The following is a 13,940-nucleotide window of genomic DNA, read 5'->3' as shown; positions in this document are numbered from 1 at the left end:
CCGCTCCAGGGAAAGGCTCCCCACCTGCCATTTTTAGCCCCAGGCTTTTTCTCGGGAGGCTGCTGAGAGCAGGATCTGGCCGCCGGGCCGGCAACGCGTGGGTGGGTTTGGCTTGGAGCAAAGCCTCTCCCTGATGAGCTAAGCCTTGTCCTGAGCCTGCGGCTCCGCAGGATGAAAGCGGCCGGTGCCGGGCAGGCAGCCTCAGAGGCGATGGGATGCTCTCGCATCAGGCAGAGAGCCAGGAGCCGGTTTATTAGCTGGGGAAGCAGTTTTGGAGCTGGTCAACGCTGGGTCACAGCCCCTAGGACGGGCAGGGATGCCTTCGGCCATTCCTGCTCCTGCCAGCATGGCCACCACGCTGCAGGGAGCCTGGCCCTGGGCAGTGACTGCTTCGATTAAGAAAATAACTGTACAGGATCGCTTGCCCTCAGTTTCTTTCTTTGATCAAACCTAAAAATCTGCAGCGTGGACCCCACGCTGGTGGAACGGCCTTTTTGCACACATCTGTATCGCACACATCTGTATCGCACACATCTGTCCGACCTGCTTAGTGAAAGGAACTGGGTTCCCCCCCTCCCGCCGAGGCTGGGCCAGCGCCTGGTCGGTGCCGGTGGGGTGTCACTGAACCAGGACAGCCCCCACCACAGGTACAGGCTGAACCCCCACCCTCCTGCACCCTATTGCAACCTGAGCCCCCGGGGTTTGGGGTCTCCCACCCGCGGCCCCTGCTCCTGCGGGGTCCCGGGGGATGCGGGCTCACAGCCAGCCCTGTCCCCGCGGGGTCTTGGGGGGGGGCTCGAGCCTGGGCTCACCCAGCCACGCGCGGGGGGGGGAGGGGAGCCCGCGGACACGCTGCCGAGGGGGCAGCCAGCACCCCGGCACTCGGACGCTCGTCCCATCATCCTTCCTCCTTCCCTTGCAGCCAGGAAGGCGAGGCCACCATGGCGATGCTCCTGGAGCCCGGGATGCAGAGTCTCAGGATGGGTAAGGCTGCTCCCCAGGGAGGGTGCCCGGCGGGGACGGCAGGGGGTGGGGGGGGGCCCATCCCTCCGCCGGCAGCGTGACTCTCCGGGCCCCTCTCTCTTCGCCTCCCCACGCACCCGGGCAGCCCCCCATCGTCCCCCCCAGCCGCCCGTCCCCTCCGCAATCATCCTCCCATCCGCGGCACGGAGGAGCCCCCCGCGCCGCTCCCGCGCTGGGGTAACCAGAACCAGCTGCGGCGAGGAAACCTGACCCTGCGAGCACAAGCCGGGGAGCAGCCTGAGCAAAGAGGCGATCGCAAGAATTAACCCCCTGCGGGGTCCCCCCGGCCCCCCCTAGATCACTGCGAGCCCGGTGCCCACATGCTGGCGGGTGCCGGCTCCGGCTCTGGACCCGCAGGGAAGATGCTTCGTGTGCACGGCCCCACGGCCCCAGGTCTCCGGAGCCCCAGCTCGAAGCCCGGCCGAGCTGCTGGCTGCCCGCCCGGCCTGGGCGATGCTTTCCCCCGCGGCCAGGGGACAGCACCCGGAGAGACGTTCCCGTTTGTCGGGGATCAAATATTCATGGCACAGACATGGGATACAGCAAAAGGCACTTACGGAGCAGGTGTGAAGGGACCGGAGCCGTGTCGCGGCAGGGAGCGGCGAGCCCGCCGGCGCAGCTCCCGGGGGCACGTGGCAAAGTGCCACCCCCGACACCGCGGCGCTGAGCCCGGGCTGAGCGACGTGCCAGCGGCTCGGCCGAGGAGACAAAGACCGAGCAGCCGAGACCCCCGCTGCTGGGATGGGGGGTGCCCATGCGGCTGAGCCCGGCCCCCGCCCTACGGCTGCTGCTGTTGGGGGGTCCCAGAGCACCCCCGCTGCAGGCTCTGGGGCTCCCGAGCTGCCGGAGGGATTTAGGGAGATGCCCCTTGGGCATCCTGGTGCAAACCAGTCGCAGCGGGAGCTGGGGTGGGTTTGCCTGGACGCAGACACCAGCTGCCGGCACCCTCGGGCAGAGGGAGAGCTGGAGTTTTACGCTTCTCTGAGGAAAGACCGAGGAGCCTCCTCCAGCCCCAAACCTCTCCGGGGTCCAGCTGGGAGCGGGCGGCTGCTTATCCCTGCTCCTGCGGTCCAGATCCCGTAGGCTCCCGGCACGGAGCCGCCTGGCCGGGGAGGCAAGCCCGAAGCGTGGGTCTCGGCAGAGCCCGTGGGGTGGACAGTCCCTCGGCCTCCCCGGTGTCACCGCCCGGACCCCACGTCCCGTTCCCAGCACGGCCGTACCCCCGCCAGAGCCGGGGCTGGCCGAGCCCCTTGGGAAAGGCGGCCCCGCTCCATCAGCTGCACCATCCCCTTTCCGGCTGCCCCCCGCCAACGGCTGGAGCTGGTCCATTGGCTCGTGCGTTCGCAGGGCGGATGATTAATCCCCTCTGCTAATTGGAGCCATGTGGCAAGAGGAGTGCAAGGCAGCAGGCAGCCCTGCACCGGGGCGTGCGGGACAGCTCAGGGGCTCGCTCCGTCCCGGCGCTGGCTGGGCTGGGGGCCAGGCGTCCCACCGGGGCTGCTGCGGCGGCCCCAGCCTGGGCCGACACACTGGGATTAACGGGGATCCCCGGGACAAGGCTTGAGCTGGTGGGGGGTCACCCGAGGAGATGCAGAGCTGGCTGGCGTCTTGAGGAAGAGGAGGAGGAGGAGGAAGAAAGCCCCACGGGGCCAGGGACCACAGAGCAAGGGTGACCACGCAGCCGCTGCACCACGGCGCCCGTCCCCGCGTCCCACCGCAGCGCGAGACGGCACGAGCCTCCCTGAGCTCCCCACTCGGGCTAAACCTCGAGTTACCGCGGGCTGGCGCAGGAGTTACCGGGTCTCTGCCAAACCGGGTTGGCAGCTCTGGCATCCTTTGCGGTCGTCCCTGCCAGCCGTTGCCAAGCTGAACTAGGGTGTATTTATGCGGCGATGGCTGTCTTGATTTAAAAATAGGCAGCTCTGGAGAATCACCGCGTCCCTTACTGCTACAAACCCGTCATGGGTTTTTAGTCCTGACTCTTCTGTTGTCAGCTGCAAGGAATTAGACCCGGCTGTTCCTTTGCCAGTCGAAGACCACGGCCCTTCCACTTCTCTGATCCCTTTCTGATGTGCGAGGCGGGACCCACCCCACCTCGGTCTGCTCATCTGCAGGGGAAGCGTCTCCGTCTGCAGTCACCACCGAGGGTCTCTGTAGAGTCAATGGGGAGAAACCGGGCTTGCAGCTTCACCTGACTTTAGATACCGGCTTCGGGATGAGGCGACTCCGCCTCGGTGTGCCAGCTCCTCTCCGGGGATGGAGAAGACATTGAGCCCATGTCTCATCACCAAAGCCTGCCCACACCAGCGAGCTGAACCCCTCCCTGAAACACCATGGCCAACTCACCCTGACCCATCTTCTTGCTGGGCGAGACCTGACGTCCCCCAGTCCCGGAGGAGAAGGTCCCTCAGTCCTGCGGCCCTTCTCTGACCGCTGTCCCCATCCTCTGTGTGAGCCCCATACCTGGAGGGAGGGATCCCTGTGAGCTCACCAGTGCTAACACCAGGTGCAACCGGTACCTGCACCTCCTTAGGACATCTCCAAGGGGTTCCTCATTTGCTAATTTAATCAGTGCTGACTAGATCCTTCCTTACACATGGTTGAAAAAAGCGTGGGAAGCCCCTCAAGCCCAGAATTGCCCCGTGTGGAGCCCACCGGTAGCAGCCCCCGCAGCGACTCCGACCCCTCCGCTGCCAAACCTGCCTCCGCACCGGCTGCGTCTTCATCGGGATGTCGTGCGTTGCCCTCACCCTGGGGAAGGGTCTGCAGGAGGGGCCGGGGCCCCTTCCCATCCCAGCCTCACCCTGCTGTGTCCCCAGGTGCCAACGGCGAGCGGTGCCCCACGCCGTCCCCTCCCGGCTCCCCGGGGACGCCCCATGACGGCTGCAGCATCGCCCCGCTGACGCCCTCCCAGTCGCCGGTAAGGCACTTACGGGGTCCCCCGGGGCTGCTGGGGTCCGTGTCCCCGGCGTTGCCCCCTCTGATCCATCCCTGATCGGTGCTCACCCCCCCCCCCGCCTCCCCTCCCGCCCTGTGCTACCCCCACCGCACACCCCGGTATCTGGAGGATGGGTCCGTCTATCGCCGGGGCCCAAATCCCCCCTTAGCTGGGGGATTTACAGGACTGAGGTTTTTTCCAGCGCAGGAGAGGAGCCGGAGGAAACACCAGGATAAGTTTAACTCCTTGCAAAGCTCCTGGCCTCAGCTCGCTCCTACCTGAACGTCCCGGGGGAGTGCCCGGTGCGGAAGGACGCAGGCGGGGAGCGTGCCGGAGCCGGTTCCTCCCCGGCACTCGCTGTCCTTGCAGCTCCCCGAACATGCACATTTCTGAGACAACCACTTCACCCATGCTAATCGCCGGCTTTTTTCGTGGCAAGCTAATGTCTGCGCTTATCAAATCCGGATACGTTAAAAGTTAATGAGGGCTTTTAGCTTTCCGTGTCCGCCCCGCGTGCTGCGAGGCTGCGGCAGGCGAGGGCGGTGGCGCGGGGCGGTGACACGGGCATGGGGCTCGCCGCGTCTTCGCGGCTCCTTTGGCATCGCCGTTCCCTGCCACCTCCGTCGTGGGGGCCGGCCAGGAGGCGAGGGATGGGGGCCCAAAGGCAGGACCAGAAAAGCATCAGCTGTAGGAGGCAGCACCCTAAAGCACCTGGGCCAGGACGGTTTTCGGTTGGGTGACCCGTGGGGACACCTGGGACGAGGTCCCTTGGACCGAGATCGGGAGCAGGGAAGGTTTTGGGGAATCTCAGCTAGAATTTGCCAGGGTCCAAGTGTGGAGGGCTCAGCACCACCCCAACCCGGGAAGAAACGCAGACCCCCACCGCCAAGCCCGGGCAGCCCTCGCGGGCAGAGCCTGCGGGCGTCCCCCCCCTCCCCGGGGCTTGTCCCACGGGCCCGACTTTGGGAACTGCCGCAGGGACCCCGCAGGGACCCCCGAGCCCGGCGCGGGCAGTCCCTCTTCTCCGTGATTTGGAGCTGCGTAGGAGGAGGAATTGCTCCCTGTTCTCAGCATTCCCTGGGCAGTGCCTGCACCCGATCCGGGAAAAATTAACCCCTTCACGAGTTGTTTTATTTTTTTTTTACCCCTTTTCCCGAAGCAGCCAGCCCTGCTTCGATGCTCGCCCCCAGGACAGAGCCCGTCCCTAACGGCTGCCCTTGCGTTTCAGAGGAGCGAGGCTCGCTCCCAGCAAACCCCTTCCTTCGCCGTGGTGGTGGCCATCGACTTCGGCACCACGTCCAGCGGCTACGCCTTCAGCTTCTCCAGCGACCCCGAGGCCATCCATATGATGAGGTGAGGAGCAGCCGCGGGCCCGAGAGCCGCTCCCGGGGCTGCCCGAGGACTTTTTGCCCGAAGCGGCTGGAAGTCGCCTTGCTGGGAGGCAGGGCTGGGGCTGGGCAACGAACACCCGCACCACGGCGGGCGAGGGACGCTGCCTGGCAGCGCTGGGAAGGAGCCCGTGAAACGGGTCTCGCGCTGAGCGGGAGGACGGGGCGAGAGCACCTCTTCGTTAGCGCTCCGTCGTAACGACCCGCGCGGGTGCGGAGGAGCCCTGCAAGGGGCTGCACGAGGGATTAAAGCCTTCCCAGGGACGGCGGTCCCTTCTTTGTCCCTCTTGAAGGTGCTTGAGGTTGTGCCCACATAAATAAATGAAATGGGGCGGGATCCGTTCTCCGGCGCTGAGGTTCACGGGCTGCTGCCGGCTCCCGTTTGCAGGAAATGGGAAGGAGGGGACCCGGGGGTGGCCAACCAGAAGACCCCCACCAGCCTCCTGCTGACGCCGGAGGGCATCTTCCACAGCTTCGGCTACACTGCCAGGGACTACTACCACGACCTGGACCCCGAGGAAGCCCGCGACTGGCTCTACTTCGAGAAGTTTAAGATGAAGATTCACAGCACCAGTGTAAGTCCCTGCTCCTGTCCCCACCTCCCCAGGGGACCCGCGGGGACCCTGGCCGGGCCGGACGTGAGCTGAGCGGGCCCCAGGGATTTATCCCACTGTGCAGAAAGCAAAGAGAGGGGTTCACCGGGGGGGGGAGCAGAAATCCGGGAGGGCTGGAGAGGGGCTACAAGCAAAACCTCTGATCACCAGCGTCCCAGCCGAGCTCACCCAGCTCCCCGTTTGCTTTACGCACGCCTCGCACATAGCAACGTTTTAGCCCTTTGCAGGGGGGTGAATTTTTGGTTCCCCCCCATCTGAGCTGCTTCGGGGCAGGCGGATGCGGCTGCAGAGCGGGGCTTCGGGTGCCCGTGCCCCAGCCGGTCTGTTCGGCACAGGGGGGACGAGCACCCTGCCCGAGGCTCGCCGATGGAGCCGGGATGGGATGCCGGCCATCTCCCAGCACCCTGCATGATCCGTTTGCTGTTACTGCTCTTCCTGGCAGGACCTCACCATGAAAACTGAACTAGAAGCTGTCAACGGGAAGAAAATGCAAGCGCTGGAGGTGTTTGCCCACGCGCTCCGCTTCTTCAAGCAGCACGCCGTGCAGGTAGGGCTGCCATGCGGGGAGGGCACCCCGGCCGCTGAGCCGGGTCTCCCTGCACCGTCACACAGCCCTCCTCTCCCTCCCCAAACGGAGTCCAAGTCGTGCGCGTTGTCCTCTCCACGTGTTGCTTCCTCACCCTTCGCCGAGAGCCCCCTTTCCCCGGCCGGGGGGGGTCACCTCCTGCTTCTTGCCCGGCAGGAGCTGAAGGACCAGTGCCCGTCCCTGCCGGAGAGAGATGCCATCCGCTGGGTCATCACCGTGCCCGCCATCTGGAAGCAGCCGGCCAAGCAGTTCATGCGGGAGGCTGCCTACAAGGTGAGGGGATCCCCAGGGGGGCTGTTCCGTGCCGTGACCCTCGCAGGAGGCTCTGCTCTCCGGGGGGGTCCCTTCTTCCCCCCTCTCCCTGTGGGTGCTGCCCGCATAACGAAGGGTCTCTGGCTTCTCCTGGTTGCCTAAGGAACAAAAGCTGGACTCCGGCTGCTGAGCGCGGGCCGGCTTTGAAACCCGGCGTTGGTGGGGTGGGAGGATTTCAGACCTGGGTGTGCAGCAAGGGGGGGACTGGGGAGATGGGGACGTGGGCTGGGAACCGCTCCCCAGGGGATGGGGGGTGTCCCTTGGGTGCCGGTGCCACCGCGGGGTCCCTGGGACGGGCAGGAGCTAACCCACCCCTACGGCACGGCCGGTGCCTGGTGCGCAGCCGTAACGCGTAGGATTGCTGTGCAACATATGGCACCTATACGGGCAGAAGCGATGCGCAAAGGCCAGGGACGGGAAAGCCCTGCCGGAGCACGGCCCTGAGGCCACGGCGAGCAGGGACGCCCTGGCGCACCGGCACCTTCTCCGACGCCCCGACCTGCCCACAGGCTGGTTTGGTGTCCCCGGAGAACCCGGAGCAGCTGCTGATCGCGCTGGAGCCCGAAGCCGCCTCCATTTATTGCAGAAAACTTCGCCTCCACCAGCTGATCGACCTGAGCTGCAAACCCCCGGCCAACGGGCTGGCGCCGGACCACGCCATCGACTCCAGCTTTCGGCAGGGTGAGCGGCCGCAGGCGGCCGGGAGCTGCCGGATGGGCACTGGCAGGGGGTCCTGGCAGGGTGGGGGGCTGGAATAGTAGGAGACGGAGCAGGCAGGGATCTGGTCCCGCAAGCCCGATCTTGAGGGTCCGTCAGCAGCCGCGGCTGGGGAAGGGGTTCGAGGCAGCCCTGGGGCACGGCTCAGCCCGGGCTGCGGCAGTGGGGTCCCTGGGCTGAGCACCACAGGGAACCCCGGGGCGGGGTGCCGGGGAGCTGGCTGGCTCACACCCCACCCCGAGGTCCAGCTCCTGCCCGGGGAGCGGAGGGGCTCTGGGAGCAGCCCCTGCCCAGGGGGGGTCCGTTCCCACGGGGATGGGCACCTCGGCGGGTCCCCGCCAAGCGAAACCACGGCTCCTTGATTAGCGCCGGGGCTTTTATTGGGGAGCTGCTGCCGCTTCCCAGGCTGGCTCTGCCCGCAGCCCCCACGGGCAGCGGGTACGCAGAGCCCCCCGGGCTCTCCAGCGTGGCTGTTTCTCCCCAGAGACCCCCATGCTCCCCCCCGGGGTCCAGCACAGGCACGGGCCATGGGCCCTTGCCGGGGGGGCTGACTCCCTCCCCGTCCTCCTCCACTCCGGGCTCTTTTCCGCTTTCCCATCCCCTTCCCTATAATTTTCCCTTCCCTGGTACTTTAGCAAACCAGACCGATTCTGGCAGAAGCCGTTTGGGTTTCTGTGCAGCACTGGCATGCACCAGGGCGAGTCCTCAGCGGGAGTCGTAAAGCGAGCGCGGCGATCCCGCACCCCCCCTGCCAGGGCAGGGCAGGGCTGGTTCCACCGCCGCAGGGACCCCCAGCCCCACGGCGTCTTCTCGTGAGGGGGGAAACTGAGGCAGAGACAAGTGGGGCACCGTGCCAAGGCAGTGAGTGGGAGGCCGTGGCTGTCCCCTCTCTGGCAGCCCTGGGGAGCCTCGCTCCCCTCTTTGCCCGCCCCGTTCCCCCCCTCCCCAAACCCCCAGGGCCGGGGCAGGCGACGGCTGCTTTCCCAGGAAGCGTCCGAGCTCTGTGTCCCCCGTGGTCTCGGCCCTTTTCGTCTGCCCAAGCCGCCCTTGACGTCCACCCGCACCCCCCCAGGTCCCTGGGCCACCTCTCCCCTTCCCTCTCCCCACTTTTCCAGCCAGAGCCATTTCTGCTGGCTCGGCCGGAGCCGCCCTGGATTCCTCCCAGCAGCTCGGCTCGGCCTCGGCCACCCCGGCTCCTCGCCTCCCCTCTCCCCCAGCCCGGCCCCTCCACACGGGCCAAGCCTTCAGGCTTCCCAACCCCGCACCGACCTCCCCGGTCGATGCTGTAACCGTAACCCTGGGACAGGGAGAGCGTCCACCCGCCGCTCCGGGGCCAGCTGAGACCCTCCGCCTGCAGGATGCTCCCCCATGCACGGGAGCCCGGGGGTCCCCTCCGCTCCGGCCGCAGAGCCGGGGCTTTACCGGGACAGAGCCGGTTTGGCCAGCCGGGACCAAGCCCCGGAGCTGGGACCTGCCGGTGTCCGCAGCCCTTGTCTCGCGTTTGGCCGACGAGCCGCGGTGGCATCCGGATTTATGGAGGGGTTTGAGCTGCATCCTGGGGCTGACGCTGACGAAGTTGGTGTGCCGTAGCCATCTCGGCGTGCCAAAAATAGGCTGGGATAACCCCACCTTCTCCAAACAGCTCCCTGCCCTTCCGAGCTGTTTGATGTCCCCTGCTCCGGGACTGGGGGGGGAGCAGAGGAAACCCCACCCGGGCTGGGGAGGAGAGGGGAAGAGGCGGCATCGCCCAGGGACACCCCCAGGCCCGGGGCACTGCGGGCTGGACGCGGGGAGGTGGGATCCCCTGGGACCCTGCGGGACCCCGAGCAGAGCAGCGGGACGGCTGGACTCCTCGGTGGAGCTGGGGCCATGTTGGGTGTCCCGGCTGGAGGGCAACCAGTGCTCCCAGTACAGCCCCAGCAGCCTCTCCCCAGCATTCCCCACCCGCCGGGGGGGATCCCAGGGACGGTCCTGGCCCCGGTGCCCCCCAGCCTGACACCGGCCCCTCCGCTGTCCCGCAGCCCGAGAGCAGCTCCGACGGTCCCGCCACAGCCGTACCTTCCTGGTGGAGTCGGGAGTGGGAGAGCTCTGGTCGGAAATGCAGGCAGGTAGGAGGGGTGACGGGCAGTGCCCCCCCAGCAGACCCCAGCCCCCCCGGGGAGGATTCATCGGGGGGGGACACACACACAAGCAGGAGTCCCCACCGGCGCTGCCCGGCCCCCGGGGTCACCCCGGGCGAGGGGATCGGGGGGCTGGATGTCCCCTCCGCGGGATGAGCGTGGGGACATCCAGCCCGAGCGTGGCCCTGCCAGCGCCAGGGAAGGGTCCTGCCGGGGGGGTGTCACTTGGTCCTGACCCCCCCAGATGACGCTGGCGCGGGCGGGGTCCGTCTGCCGCCTTCCCGTCCCGCCATCTGCTTCGTTCCAAGCAAAGGCTGCGACGTCCCCCTCCTGCCCTCCAAAACTTCTTCGGCTGTTTTTTGGGTGGGGAAAAAAAACCCCCAAAACCCCTTAGTTTGGTTAAAGCTGCATTTTATTTTTTTTTTCCCCCGGGGAAAGCGCAGCCGGCGGCCGCTCCGAGCTCACGGGATGGGGGTCCCAGGGGCTCGGCCCCGGTGCGGGGCTGGGGGGCCGGGGGCCACCCCACAGCGGCCGGGGGGGACCCGGGACCCCGACTCGGCCGCTGTCCTTGCCCGCAGGTGACCGCTACATCGTGGCGGACTGCGGCGGTGGCACGGTGGACCTCACCGTGCACCAGATCGAGAAGCCGCAGGGGACGCTGAAGGAGCTGTACAAAGCCTCAGGTGGGCTGCGACCCCCAGGCCCGGGCTGCCCCCCCCCTCCCCCAGACCCAGCGAGCCCCTCCCGGGCCGGGGTCCCCTCCTTGTCCCCTGCAGGGTCGTGGCTGGGCCTGTGGCACCACCTGGTGTCAGCAGGGAGCAGCGCAGGGGCGGGGGGCACAGTGGGGTGGGGGTGCTGGGCTGGGGGTCTCGGTGGGACGGGGTGCTGGGCTGGGGGGGCTCAGGTGGGACAGGGGTGCTGGGTTGGGGGGACAAGGGGGGACAGGGGTGCTGGGTTGGGGGTGTCGATGGGACAGGGGTGCTGGGCTGGGGGGGACAAGGTGGGACGGGGGTGCTGGGCTGGGGGGTTCAGGGGGGACAGGGGTTCCGATGGGACAGGGGTGCTGGGCCGGGGGGACAAGGTGGGACAGGGGTGCTGGGATGGGGGGTCAGGTGGGACAGGGGTTCAGGGGGGACAGAGGTGCTGAGTTGGAAGGGGACAACGTGGGACATCAGTGCTGGGCTGGGGGGGCTCCGGTGGGACAAGGGTTTAGGTGGGACAGGGGTTCCGATGGGACAGGGGTGCTGGGCCGGGGGGACAAGGTGGGACAGGGGTGCTGGGTTGGGGGGCTCAGGTGAAACGGGTTCAGGTGGGACAGGGGTGCTGGGTTGGGGGGACACAAGGTGGGACGGGATGCTGGGTCGGGGTGTCAATGGGACAGGAGTGCTGGGTTGGAAGGGACAAGGTGGGACGGGGGTGCTGGGCTGGGGGGGTTCAGGTGGGACAGGGGTTCAGGGGGGACAGGGGTGCTGGGTTGGAGGGGACAAGGTGGGACATCAGTGCTGGGCTGGGGGGTTCAGGTGGGACAGGGTTGCTGGGTTGGGGGGCTCAGGTGAAACGGGTTCAGGTGGGACAGGGGTGCTGGGTTGGGGGGACACAAGGTGGGACGGGATGCTGGGTCGGGGGTCTCGATGGGACAGGAGTGCTGGGTTGGAAGGGACAAGGTGGGACGGGGGTGCTGGGCTGGGGGGGTTCAGGTGGGACAGGGGCGCCAGTGGGACGGGAGTTTTGGGCTGGAGGGGGCTCAGGTGGGCCAGGGGTGCTGGGCTGGGGGTGCCAGCTGGACAGGGATGTGGGTGGGAGAGGGTGGGGGTGCAGGGTGGGACAGGGGTACGGGGGTGGCTGCAGGTGGGGCAGGGGCAGAAGCCGAGGCTGAGGCCCAGGGCACCCTGGTTTGGGGACACAAAACCCCACCGGTGTCCCTGCGTGCTGCGGACTGCAGTCCCCAGTGCCACCTGGGCACGCAGGGAAGGCGGAGGGTGACGCAGGGCCGTGACGTGTCCTGGCCCGTGGGACGTGTCCTGGCCCATGCCCACGGGCTTCCCACCCTCCTCGTGGGGGGCACGCAAAGCCCCCGGCCTCAGCCCATCCCGGGGGGTGAGATTCTGGCACGTGACGGCCGTGCACCCCCAAATAGCGGCTCACGAGTGACGGCCACCAGCCCGGGCTTCCCTGCAGAGCTGGACGTGGGGCCGCAGAGCCCCGGCACTGCCTGGCAGAGCCACGCCATGGAGGGAGGCACCGAGCCCCCCGAGCGTCACCCGGGGACCCTCGGCAGGGTCCCCTTTGGTCCAGGGGACCGCTGTCCCCACAGCCACGCTGCCTGCCCTCTCCCTGCTCCTGGGGGACGCTCCCATGCCCCTCCTGCCAGTGCAGGACCTGTCCCTGTCCCCTGGTCCAGCCCTGGATGGGGGGGTCCCCTCCATGTCCCCCCCACCCTGATGCCCCCGAAGAAGGGCTACAGCGGGGCTGGGGGCCACAGTCTTGCACAGAAACACCCCAGGCTTTGCTACGTGATGTTGGGGGGTCTGGGGACGCGGTGGTGGGGACGTGTGTGCCATGGGGACGCTGCCTGACCCAGCCCCCCCCTCCCGCTCCCTAGGGGGTCCCTATGGGGCCGTGGGGGTGGACTTGGCCTTCGAGAAGCTGCTGTGCCACATTTTCGGGGAGGATTTCATCGCCACCTTCAAAGCCAAGCGCCCTGCCGCCTGGGTGGACCTGACCATCGCCTTCGAGGCTCGCAAGCGGGCGGCAGCCCCCTCCCGCGCCAGCCCCCTCAACATCTCCCTGCCCTTCTCCTTCATCGACTTCTACCGCAAGCACCGGGGCCAGAACGTGGAGACGGCCCTCAAGAAGAGCAAGTGAGACCCTGGCTGGGGGGGAGAACAGGGCTTGGGGACCCCGGGGGACACACGTGGCCCTGGAGGGACATAAACTGGGCGGGAGGGGGGGTAGAGGGTGCAGGCAGGTGGGGTGCTCTGCTCTGGGGTCTGCTGGGCTGGGGGGTCCCCAGGGGAGGACCAGCCCTTGGCGAGGGGCAGCCCCGGACCCTCTCTCCCTTCCCAGCGTCAACTTTGTGAAGTGGTCGTCCCAAGGGATGCTGCGGATGTCCTCGGAGGCCATGAGCGAGCTCTTCCAGCCCACCATCAGCCAGATCATCAAACACATTGGTAGGTCCTGGGGGGGGCCGTGGGACCAGCCTGGCTGCCAGACCCCCTGCAAGGGGGGGGGTCCCCTCTCCCCAGGACCCTGGCACCCTGCAGCGGCACCCCGAGCCGTGCCCGGTGCCCGCCCTCGCGGGGGCAGGGGTAGGGGAGCAGAGGCAGCCCCCAGCCCTGCCCGACGTCCCCCCTCCCTCCCCAGATGACCTCCTGAAGAAGCCGGAGGTCCAAGGCATCAAATTCCTCTTCCTGGTGGGGGGCTTCGCGGAGTCGGCCATGCTGCAGCGCGCCGTCCAGGCGGCCTTCGGCCCCACCTGCCGCGTCATCATCCCCCAAGACGTGGGGCTGACCATCCTCAAAGGGGCCGTGCTCTTCGGCCTCGACCCCACCATCGTCCGCGTCCGCCGCTCCCCCCTGACCTACGGCGTGGGGGTGCTCAACAAGTTCGTGGAGGGGAAGCACCCGCGGGAGAAGCTGTTGGTGAAGGAAGGCAAGAACTGGTGCACCGACATCTTCGAGAAGTTCGTCTCCGTCGACCAGTCCGTGGCGCTGGGGGAGGTGGTCCAACGCAGCTACTGCCCGGCCCGGCCGGGCCAGCGCAAGACCATCATCAACATCTACTGCTGTGCCACCGACGACGTGGTCTACATCACCGACCCCGGCGTGCGCAAGTGCGGCACCATCAGCCTGGAGCTGGAGGCGCTGGGCGATGCCGGCAGCCCGGCGCGCGGCCGCCGCGAGATCCGCGCCAGCATGCAGTTCGGGGACACGGAGATCAAGGTCACGGCCATGGACATCAGCACCTCCAAGACGGTCCGAGCCACTATCGATTTCCTCTCCAACTGAGGCCCCCCCTCTCCACGAGGCTGTGCGGGGAGGGACGGGGACCCCGGGAACCTGCCGCCCGCTCCGGACCCCCACCAGCACCCCCACTTTGGGCTCCGGCCCCACGGGACCCCCACGGGCACGAGGAGCCGGGCAGAGGGAGCGTGCGGCTCACGGCCCCGGCCGAGCTGCGAGGCTGCTGCCGGACCCCGCTGGTGGCCCCCCCTTTTCATGGGACACCCCAAAGATGCTCCCC

The 13,940-nt window shown here is 67.8% G+C and overlaps 1 protein-coding gene across 1 annotated transcript; it reads left to right on the top strand.

Moving 5' to 3' along the window:
* The first annotated feature begins 941 nt into the window (after positions 1 to 941).
* Positions 942 to 13,804, top strand: HSPA12B (heat shock protein family A (Hsp70) member 12B). Its single transcript, XM_072862613.1, has 12 exons — positions 942 to 984; positions 3,843 to 3,943; positions 5,190 to 5,314; positions 5,738 to 5,924; positions 6,406 to 6,510; positions 6,706 to 6,822; positions 7,371 to 7,542; positions 9,600 to 9,686; positions 10,277 to 10,381; positions 12,301 to 12,559; positions 12,765 to 12,868; positions 13,062 to 13,804. Exons 1-12 carry the CDS (start codon positions 942 to 944, stop codon positions 13,703 to 13,705), a joined length of 2,049 nt encoding a protein of 682 aa, XP_072718714.1. The 3' UTR covers positions 13,706 to 13,804.
* Positions 13,805 to 13,940: the final 136 nt, after the last annotated feature.

Source organism: Ciconia boyciana, chromosome 5, assembly GCF_034638445.1.
Source record: "Ciconia boyciana chromosome 5, ASM3463844v1, whole genome shotgun sequence".
NCBI lineage: Eukaryota > Metazoa > Chordata > Aves > Ciconiiformes > Ciconiidae > Ciconia > Ciconia boyciana.
The sequence above is the reverse complement of the archived record's forward strand: the minus strand, read 5'-3'. Positions and strand labels throughout refer to the sequence as shown.